Genomic DNA, 11,436 nt, shown 5'->3' on the forward strand with positions numbered 1-11,436 from the left:
TTAAGGAATTTCATGCGATATGCGAGATTGGCAAGCTGAGGGGGTTGAGCGATGATCAAAGGAAGTTAAGGTTATTTCCATTCTCTCTTAAAGATAAAGCTAAACATTGGTTGTTTTCCTTGCAGGTCGCTTCTATTAAAACATGGGAGGAACTGGCATCTAAGTTTCTTCTGAGGTTCTATCCAGTTAGCAAGACTACCATCATGAGGAAGCAGATCTTAGGGTTTACACAATCAGAGGACGAAGTGTTTCATGAGAGTTGGGAAAGGTACCAAGAGCTTCTGACTTCGTGTCCGCACCACAATTTTGCCCCGTGGATGCAGATTGAGTACTTTTATGAGGGTTTGTTGGATCAAGATCGTAGTATGGTGGACATGACATGTGGAGGAGCACTGAAAAAGAAGACTTTTGAGGAAGCATGGACACTCTTTGACACATTGGCGTTGAGTTCACAGCAGTGGAATAGACGGAAAAGAGTGGAAAAGAAGTCAGCTATGGAAGCTGAGATGTCTGAGCTCAAACAGATGATGCAGGTTTTGATGGCAAATCAGGAAGCTAGGCCATCACATGGAGAGGCATGTTTCGAGGTTGAAAGAGTTCAAGCTAGACCAAATGTACAGTCCCCAGTTGAGCAGCGAAGTACTTATTTGGAGGACATGATGGCTGCATTAGCCCAGAGTACAACTTCGATGTCTAATGATACCAAGTCATTCATGAACAAAACTGAGGAGCAGTTGAATGTCACAGCTAAAGCTATTTCAAGTTTGGGTGCCCAATTGGAACAAGTGACTTTGACCTTGGACAAAGTGGTAAAGGGTGCACCAATTCAGGATAGGGCCGAAGCAATCACTACTTTGAGAAGTGGGAAAGTGATTGACAACAAAGTGGGCACTACTCAAGAGGATAATCCGGGTACTGAGGATGAGGTTGAGATATTAGAGCCTGAACAAGTGGAAAAGTACAAGAGGGATAAAGTTAAGGTTAAGGATGAGAAAGAGGAGGAAAGAAAGAAACAAGAAAAGCACATTGCTACGCATGCTAGCAAGAAGGCCGAGATCACTTCTTCTATTCCAAGAGCTCCATTACCTTTCCCTCAACGCCAAAGGAAGCAGAGTAAGGACGAGCAAGCTAAGGAAATTTTGGAGATGTTTAAGAAAGTGGAAATCAACATTCCTTTGCTTGATGCTATTCAGCAGATTCCTAAGTATGCCAAGTTTTTGAAGGAATTGTGCACACACAAGAGAAAATTCAAAGAGCATGAGCAGGTGTGTCTGAGTGAAGAAGTAAGTGCGGTTTTGCAGAGGAAGCTGCCACCAAAGTTGAAAGACCCTGGCAGTTTTACGATTCCATGTTTGGTTGGGGATCACAAGTTTGAGAAGGCATTGCTGGATTTGGGAGCAAGTATTAATTTGATGCCGTATTCAGTTTTCGCACAGTTGGGCATAGGAGATCTTAAACCTACTAGTGTTACTCTTCAATTGGCAGATCGTTCAGTTAAGGTTCCAAAAGGTGTGCTTGAAGATGTGCTGGTCCGGGTTGCAGATTTGATCATGCCCGCTGATTTTATCATTCTTGAAATGGAGGACACCCCAATTAGAGGGAATGAGCTACCGATCATATTGGGAAGACCGTTCATGGCCACGGCGAACACCAAGATTGATGTGAGTAATGGGAAGTTGACAATGTCTGTACTTGGTGAAACAGTTGAGTTTGATGTTTTTGGTGCAATGAGGTATCCAAAGGAGGAGGACGATTGCTTGAGGATTGATAGTTTGGACCCATTGGTGGAGGAAGTGTGCGAAACTAGCCTTGCAGAAGATACATTGGAGGTTGCTTTGGGAACACCAGAGTCCAGTGAATTAGATGAAATCGTGGAAACAACTCTTACACGTTTAGAAGGCACCCGACCTTTCAGAAATAAGTGGTTCAACCAGTTTGAAATGCTAGTACCCACTAATCAGAAGACACTTCCATCTATTGAGCAAGCACCTAAGTTGGAACTGAAACCGTTACCGAAGCACTTGAAATATGCATTTTTGGGAGAGAATGAGACCTTGCCTGTGATTATTGCAGCTAATTTGAGTGCAAGCGAGGAAGAAAGACTCTTGAGAATTCTGAAGGAAAATCGGTTAGCATTGGGATGGACCATAGCCGATATCAAGGGGATCTCACCCACAGTGTGTATGCACAGAATTTTACTTGAGGAGGAATCCAAGCCTACTCGTGATGCCCAAAGAAGACTAAATCCAACTCTGAAGGAAGTTGTGCGTAATGAGGTAATCAAATTGTTGGATGTTGGTATTATTTATCCTATTAGTGATTCAAAGTGGGTTAGTCCTGTTCAAGTAGTGCCAAAGAAAAGTGGTATTACTGTGGTGAAGAATGAGCATAATGAGTTGGTTCCCCAAAGGACACAAACCGGTTGGCGTGTTTGTATTGACTATCGAAAGCTGAACACCGCGACAAGAAAGGATCATTTTCCTTTGCCATTTATTGACCAGATGTTGGAAAGGTTGGCTGGCCATAGTCACTATTGCTTTTTGGATGGTTATAGTGGGTACAATCAGATTGCTATTGCGCCCGAGGATCAAGAGAAGACCATGTTCACATGTCCATTTGGTACATTTGCTTATAGGAGGATGCCATTCGGATTGTGCAATGCGCCCGCAACATTTCAGAGATGCATGATGTCTATTTTCTCCGATATGGTGGAACGAATCATTGAGGTATTTATGGATGATTTCTCTGTTTTTGGTTCGTCTTTTGATGCATGTCTGGATAATTTGTCTTTAGTTCTGAAAAGATGTCAAGAAGCCACTCTAGTGCTTAATTGGGAGAAATGTCACTTCATGGTTCAACAAGGGATAGTATTGGGTCATGTGATTTCAAAAGAGGGCATACAAGTTGATAAGGCCAAGATTGATGTGATACAAAGATTGCCGCCTCCGTCGAGTGTTAAAGAAGTAAGGAGTTTTCTAGGCCATGCTGGGAATAGGAGGTTCATCAAGGATTTTTCCAAGATCTCCAGGCCTTTGTGCACCTTATTGCAAAAAGAGGTGAATTTCGAGTTTAATGAGGATTGCTTGGTTGCCTTTAACAAATTGAAGAAGCTACTCACTTCCGCTCCGATCATCATGCCACCCGATTGGAACTTGCCGTTTGAGCTTATGTGTGATGCAAGTGACTATGCTGTTGGAGCTGTTTTGGGTCAGAGAGTTGATAAGCTGCCACATGTGATCTTTTATGCAAGCAGGACTCTGAATGATACACAGTTGAACTATTCTACTACAGAGAAGGAGTTGCTTGCTGTGATCTTTGCCTTGGAGAAATTTAGAAGTTATTTGATTGGGTCGAAGATTATCATCTACACGGATCATGCCGCTCTCAAGTATCTGCTGAATAAGAAAGACGCCAAGCCGAGGTTGATTAGATGGACTCTGTTGCTACAGGAATTTGATATTGAGATCAAGGATAAGAAAGGTTGTGAGAATGTGGTAGCAGACCATTTGAATAGACTCGTCAATGAGGAACAGTCTAAAGAGGACACACTACCGTTACGAGAGTCATTCCCGGACGAGCAGCTTTTTGCCATCTTGACTACTCCATGGTATGCTGACATAGCAAATTATTTAGCAAGTGGAGTGTTGCCCAATGATCTGACACACTACCAAAGGAAGAAGTTTTTGCATGATGTCAGACAGTATGTGTGGGATGATCCTTATTTGTTCAAATATGGATCAGATCAGTTGATAAGACGATGTGTACCGGAAATGGAGCAGAGGAATGTCATTGAGATGTGTCATTCTAAAGAGTGTGGAGGCCATGGAGGAGGAACTAAGACTGCTTACAAGATTCTTCAAGCAGGTTTCTTTTGGCCTACTATTTTTCATGACTGTCATCAGTTTTACCTCACATGCGATAGATGTCAGAAGATGGGAAATATTTCTGCTCGTGATCAGATGCCGTTGAACTTTATGTTGGAAGTTGAGATCTTTGATGTTTGGGGTATAGATTTCATGGGGCCATTTCCATCTTCTTTTGGATATGAGTACATTCTAGTAGGAGTTGATTATGTGTCTAAGTGGGTGGAAGCTGTCGCTTGTAGGACTAATGATGCTCGAGTGGTCTTGAATTTCCTTAAGACCAATATCTTTGCACGATTTGGTATCCCGAGAGCAATCATTAGTGATGGGGGATCGCATTTTTGCAATAAGCTGTTTGAGGCCGTGATGAAGAAGTATGGAATAAGGCATAAAGTGGCTACTCCCTATCATCCACAGACGAGTGGGCAAGTGGAAATATCGAATCGTGAGATCAAGTTCATTTTGGAAAGAACAGTGCTCGCCAATAGGAAGGATTGGTCTACCAAGCTTAATGATGCATTGTGGGCTTATCGCACCACTTACAAGACACCCATTGGAATGTCTCCGTTTCGACTGATCTATGGGAAAGCTTGTCATTTACCAGTTGAGCTAGAGCATAAGGCATATTGGGCGATTAAGAAGTTCAATTTTGATATTCATTCCGCTGGTGAGAAAAGGAAGTTGCAACTTAGTGAGCTGGAGGAAATACGACATTTCGCATATGAGAATGCTAAGTTGTACAAGGAAAGGACCAAGAGGTACCATGATAAGAAGCTACGCCCAAGAGAATTCTTTGTTGGAGGGAAGGTGTTATTATATGATACAAGATTACGTCTCTTCCCAGGCAAGTTGCGTTCGAGATGGACCGGACCTTATGAGGTGATTAGAGTGTTTCCCTATGGTACAGTTGAAATCAAGAATCCGAAGAATGGGAACATATTTAAGGTCAATGGTCATCGTGTGAAACCTTTCCTTGAACCTGATTTTGAGCTGAACCAAGAAAAAATTGATTTCTAGTACAAGACTAGGTCTGGCTGAAGACGTGAAACTTAGCGCTTCTTGGGAGGCAACCCAAGGGATGGATGACGACGGGGAGGTGATTTTGTACATATGCGTGGGCGAGCCATTTTCACATCAGCCAAGGTACGTTTTCACCCTCTCTTTGCTCCGTTCATTAGTTTTGTTTTATTTGATGTTTTTCCCTTCCTCTTTTCATTACATTGTGCATTACATTTGTCATTCATTTAAACATTGAGGACAATGTTTCTTTTAAGTTTGGGGGTGGGGAATGCAATGCATTTTTAGTTTTTAGTGTGTAAAAAAAAAAAAAAAAAATTTTTACTTTTGTTGTAAATTAAGGGTATCAAACCCACATTAAAATGCATCTGTTCTTAAGATTTCATTCACCGTAGTGATGGATTCGAATCTTTAGAAGCATGCAACAGTGTTTTTGAGTGTTTTTGTTTGTTTTAAGTCTTGAGTCCCCAACTAATTGATTTCATTATGTATGGTTATTTTGAGCATGTCTAGCTTGTATATATAGTATGTATTCTTCTTTATCTAGTATTGTTTCGTAACATGCTTTACAACTCTATGGACTTGTGGCCTTGTTTTCATGAGCTTAAGTGATGACTTGCATGCTTAGAGATGCATATACTTAATAGAGTAGACTTGTATGACCTAAGTGAGCTTTTGAGCCCTGTACTTCAATTCTTGAGTGTTAACGTTACTCTAATATTTTCTTGTCATATAAAGTCGTTGTGATCTCATTATTCTCTATTTTGATTAAGTACTTGGAATATAATTGTGAATTAAAGAGCTAGAACTTCTCTCTTATTCTATACAAAGCATGAATATAACTACATAAATCTTAGGAGATGATATTAGGCCTTGTTTGTTTTTAACCCATAGCCTAAAGCCTACCCTATGTTATAACCCTAGTCAAACATTTTGAGCCTAATGACCTTTTCTTTGTTCACCCCTATACCAAACCCTAAGTTTGGGGGAGTTTCACTCCTCTACCCGTTTACCTTACCTATGAATTTGCATGGAGTTGGTGAAAATGTGAGGTTGAAAAGAAATGTCTATGCGTAGCTTGATGTAAAAGGAAAATGAATTGTGCTTAAGAGTGTTTGTCGTTCCCTTTCAAAAAAAAAAAAAAAAAAATCAAGAATCAAAAATCAAAGGGAAGGGACGATTTCAAAAGATTGAAGAAGGAAAGTGTTCGAATTTGAGCTATGAGTGCAAATTATGCAAGGAATACCTCTATTGTTTTCTTTGTGCAAATCCATAGTCTGTAGCCCTTGGTTATCCCTTTCATTTCAATACTTTATCCTAACCTAAGCCTCCATTACAACCCGCATAAAAGTCCGAATTGATCTTGGGAGAAATGTGGTTCATTATGTGGAGTCTAGATAAAAGGGAAGCTTATGGTTATTGTTGATGTGTTTTCATAGAAAAAAATAAACAATTATCTCATTCTAAGTTTACTCGCAAGTGCACGAATCGCATCAATAGCAAAGCAGACAAGCACGAGGTCGATCCCACAGGGAATGGTTAATAAACAACAAATCAATGCAATTAATCACTAGAATAACTAAATGGGGGGTTTTGAAAGATGGAAACACACGCACACATCACCACACACACGCACACTTTATTCTATCTTGCAATGTTAAGTTTTCGGTTTCAAATCAGATAAGCATGCAATAACCATCCAAGGCTAATGATAGTTAATTTGAACACAACATATTAAAGTTTGACAGCTAAAAAGGTTTGGCTAGTTACTTTCTCACCATTGTTCTCCTAATGCATAAACTAAGAGCTTCTTGGGCCTTCCTTAGCTAGTTAACCTACATGTTCCCTAGTTCAAGCTAAGGCAGCTGTTACCCATGCAGGAGTCATTAAGTTTTATGAGAACGTCAAACATGCACAACATATAAGCTTTGACTATTTCCTTATAGAGGTCGCCCAACCCCACTACCAAGAATAATCCCTTATTCCCTTGTTACTTGTGGTTTAGTGTCTTTGACTATTTCACAGCTAAACCTAACAGATAAACTAGATGCAATTACCCTAAGGTGGCCAGTCAAAGGATGCAAACAACTAGTGACGGGGGTTCTAATAGATAGTGGAAATTTAATACGCGCAAACATCAAACTAACAGACCAAGAGACGGATAAACGATTTGTTAAAGCATACGAATCCATTAATCGACCTACGACTAACATGCAAGATAGAATAACTAACCTACATAATTAAATAAAACAAATAAAAACAAAACAGCAACCAATAAATAAAATCCCAATTCATGCTTGCAAAAGGAAATCAGAAACGCAAAGTTAATGAATTTAAAGGCTTACACGAATTGAAATCAGAAATATAAAATTAAAGGAACAACTAAACAACTAAATTAGATTGCATAAATTAAATTGCATAAGCATAAACATAAACAACTAACTAAAATCAGAACCAAAGCTACAACTAATGGAATTTAGAAACTTAATTAAATAAATTCAGAGTCACAAGATAATGAATTCAGAAACATAAACTAATATGAAATAAGAAAACAAGACTAAAAATCAAAGAAACCAAGTGAGAGGCTGCGGCAAGGCAAGAGAGAAGGCAACCTCCACAAGCAATTGGCTCACGGCTGGGGTGAGCTAGGGCTTGCGGCAATGGGGTCCTCCTTCATTGCTTCCACGCCTCTCCTCTCTCTCTCACCCTTCGGCTATTCCTCACAAAAATAATGGCTTAACTAGAAACCTAAAACAGAAAAATAAAACTAGGAGAAGAGAAGGGAATTTCGGCTGGAGTGTGTAGGTGCAAAAAGTGTGATCTAGGGTTCTGAATGAAGGGGATTTAAATAGAGGAACATTCCTTGAGAGGCAAGGAGGCTGAAGCTTGCGGCTGCTAGGGTTTCCCTTTCCTAGTGGCTTGCGGCTTCAGCTAGGGCTAGCTGACTAGGGCCTTGCGTGTTGGGCTGCTCCCTTTGGGCTTAAGTGCTCACGCCTAGCCTAGCTAGGGTCTGATGAGTGTGCATTTTGCATCACTTTATGATACTAATTCCTTAACCTAGAGTGTTAGAACTCGCTATTTTGTGTTTCTTGTCTTGTTTTTGTGTTTTCAGGTCAAATGAAGCAGAAATGAGAAAAAGAAGCAAATGGAGCCATTTTGGGACATTTCCTGGCCAAACCAGGAAAACGAGTGAAATCCTGGTCAAACCAGGAAAAGTGCAGAAATCCTAGTCAAATGAGGATTCCTAGTCACACTAGGAAACATCAAGTCCAGAACCATCATTGCGGAGCCAGAAATGTGAAATCCTGATTCAAACAGGAAATCCTGGTTGAACTAGGAAACCTAACCCAACTAGGGAAAGGAGTCCTAGTGACACTAGGAGACCCCAGGGGCAATATGGTCATTACGAGAAGTCGAAATGGATAAGGAATCTCTCATTTTCAAGAAATCCTAGTTGCACCAGGAAATGTTTTTCAAGGTTCCAGAAGCGTCCAGAAGGTGGTGGACATCCATGGAAATGAATGGAGGGAAGAAATGAATTTGAATTCAAATGGAAATGAGGGGCAAAATGGGAAGTCAAAAGTGGAGGGCCCATGGGCCCTAGGGATGCCGAACCAAGTGGGCCATGCATGCACATGCATGGGCCCAAACCCTAGCAGCCCAAAAGCCACACGCAAGGAGGAAGATGGCAGCCCATGCATGCGCATGCATGCCATGCAAACCCTAGCAAGACAAGGGGCCATGCGCAGGCCCAAGGTGACAAGCCCAAGGTGGAAGCCCATGGAGTGAAACCCTAGCCCATCTTGTGCAAGCTACTGAAGCCCAACATGCAAGCCCAAAGGGACCAGCCCATGCACCAAGGAGGGACCCTAGCTAGGCTAGGCGTGAGCCACTTAAGCCCAAAGGGGGAAGCCCATGCCGCAAGGCCCTAGTCAGCTAACCCTAGCTAAAGCCGCAAGGCACTAGGAGAAGGAAAACCCTATGCAGCCGCAAGTCTCTTCCTTGCCTCTCAAGGAAGTCTTCTCCTATTTAAACCTCCTCATTCAGACTTTTAGAGACACTTTTTATTCCTCCTAGGTTCAGCCGAATTCTCTCTTCTCTCTCTTAGTTTTATTTTGCTGATTTAGGTTTTTAGTTTCAGACTTTCATTCTTGTAAGGTGAGCCGAATTCAGAGAGAGGTTTAGGAAGAGGGTGGCGTGACATCAAGAGGGAAGGATCACCTGCTGCCACAAGCCCAAGCTCACCTTGCCGTGAGCCAATTGCTTGTGCTAGGTGCCTCCTCCTTCCTCCCTCCTTGCCGCAGCCCCCATTTGTTGCACCTCTGATTTTTGTTTTCCTTTTCCTTTTAGTTTCTATTGTTATTGTTGGATCATGTTACTGATTTTATTAAATTAATTTGCTGGTTTAATTCAGTTGTCTTTTTATTTATTTTATAGCTTTGGTTCTGATTTTAGTTAGTTGTTATTTAATCTTTGCAATCTGATTTTTATTTAGTTATCTCTTTATTGCTTTTAATTCATGTTGCTGATTTCCTTTTGTTTACGCTTTTAGTTTCTTTAATTTCGCGTTCCTGATTCTATTTAGTTTATGCACTTTAAATTAATTGTTTAGTTTATGTTTCTAAGTTTGTTCAGTTTGCGTTTCTGATTTCCGTTAACAATCATGAATTGGGATTTTATTTATTTGTTAGTTTCTGTTTTCTTTTATTTATTAGTTTTAATTATGTAGGTTAGTTATTCTATCTTGCATGTTAGTCGTAGGTCGATTAATGGATTTGCATGTTCTAACAAATCGTTTATCCGTCTCTTGGTCTGTTAGTTTGATGTTTGCGCATATTAAATTTCCACTATCTATTAAAACCCCCGTCACTAGTTGTTTGCATCCTTTGACTGGCCACCTTAGGGTAATTGCATCTAGTTTATCCGTTAGGTTTAGCTGTGAAATATTCAAAGACACTAAACCACAAGTAACAAGGGAATAAGGGATTATTCTTGGTAGTGGGGTTGGGCGACCTCTATAAGGAAATAGTCAAAGCTTATATGTTGTGCATGTTTGACGTTCTCATAAAACTTAATGACTCCTGCATGGGTAACAGCTGCCCTAGCTTGAACTAGGGAACATGTAGGTTAACTAGCTAAGGAAGGCCCAAGAAGCTCTTAGTTTATGCATTAGGAGAACAATGGCGAGAAAGTAACTAGCCAAACCTTTTTAGCTGTCAAACTTTAATATGTTGTGTTCAAATTAACTGTCATTAGCCTTGGATGGTTATTGCATGCTTATCTGATTTGAAACTGAAAATTAACATTGCAAGATAGAATAAAGTGTGTGTGTGTGTGTGGTGATGTGTGCGTGTGTTCCATCCTTTCAAAACCCCCCATTTAGTTATTCTAGTGATTAATTGCATTGATTTATTGTATATTAACCATTCCCTGTGGGATCGACCTCGTGCTTGTACGCTTTGCTACTGATGCGATTCGTGCACTTGCGAGTAAACTTAGAATGAGGTATTTGTTTATTTTATTCTAAGAAAACACATCAACAGGGTCCCTCCTTGGCGCATGGGCTGGTAGTCTTGGGCTTTAGTTGCTTGCACAAGATGGGCTAGGGTTTCACTCCATGGGCTTCCATCTTGGGCTTGTCATCTTGGGCTTGCGCATGGCCCCTTGGCTGCTAGGGTTTGCATGGCATGCATGCGCATGCATGGGCTGCCATCTTCCTCCTTGCGTATGGCTTTTGGGCTGCTAGGGTTTGGGCCCATGCATGTGCATGCATGGCCCACTTGGTTCGGCATCCCTAGGGCCCATGGGCTCTCCACTTTTGACTTCCCATTTTGCCCCTCATTTCCATTTGAATTCAAATTCATTTCTTCCCTCCATTCATTTCCATGGATGTCCACCACTTTCTGGAAGCTTCTGGAACTTTGAAAAACATTTCCTGGTGCAACTAGGATTCCTTGAAAATGAGAGATTCCTTATCCATTTCGACTTCTCGTAATGACCATATTGCCCCTGGGGTCTCCTAGTGTCACTAGGACTCCTTTCCCTAGTTGGGTTAGGTTTCCTAGTACAACCAGGATTTTCTGTTCGAATCAGGATTTCACATTTCTGGCTCCGCAATGATGGTTGTTGATGTGTTTTCTTAGAACAAAATAAACAATTATCTCATTCTAAGTTTACTCGCAAGTGCACGAATCGCATCAGTAGCAAAGCGTACAAGCACGAGGTCGATCCCACAGGGAATGGTTAATATACAATAAATCAATGCAATTAATCACTAGAATAGCTAAATGGGGGGTTTTGGAAGATGGAAACACACGCACACATCACCACACGCACACACACTTTATTCTATCTTGCAATGTTAAGTTTTCAGTTTCAAATCAGATAAACATGCAATAACCATCCAAGGCTAATGATAGTTAATTTGAACACAACATATTAAAGTTTGACAGCTAAAAAGGTTTGGCTAGTTACTTTCTCGCCATTGTTCTCCTAATGCATAATCTAAGAGCTTCTTGGGCCTTCCTTAGCTAGTTAACCTACATGTTCCCTAGTT

General features: G+C 40.9%; 1 protein-coding gene across 1 annotated transcript; it reads left to right on the plus strand.

Moving 5' to 3' along the window:
* Positions 1–494: 494 nt before the first annotated feature.
* LOC147280168 (uncharacterized) lies at positions 495–4,880 on the plus strand. Its single transcript, XM_086252144.1, has 5 exons — positions 495–785; positions 903–958; positions 1,043–1,440; positions 3,634–3,785; positions 3,903–4,880. The coding sequence occupies exons 1-5, from the start codon at positions 495–497 to the stop codon at positions 4,878–4,880; spliced, it is 1,875 nt and encodes a 624-aa protein (XP_086108270.1).
* The last annotated feature ends 6,556 nt before the right edge of the window (positions 4,881–11,436 follow it).

The sequence above is a fragment of the Dryas octopetala genome, chromosome 7, assembly GCF_963921425.1.
Source record: "Dryas octopetala chromosome 7, drDryOcto1.1, whole genome shotgun sequence".
Taxonomy (NCBI): Eukaryota; Viridiplantae; Streptophyta; class Magnoliopsida; order Rosales; family Rosaceae; genus Dryas; species Dryas octopetala.

Coding starts and splice junctions, on each gene's coding strand:
- LOC147280168 (XM_086252144.1), top strand. CDS start 495: ATGGAAGCTGAGATGTCTGAGCTCAAACAGATGATGCAGGTTTTGATG. Junction 786..902: donor TGGGTGCCCAATTGGAACAA/GTGACTTTGACC, acceptor ACTACTCAAGAG/GATAATCCGGGTACTGAGGA. Junction 959..1,042: donor GAGCCTGAACAAGTGGAAAA/GTACAAGAGGGA, acceptor TACGCATGCTAG/CAAGAAGGCCGAGATCACTT.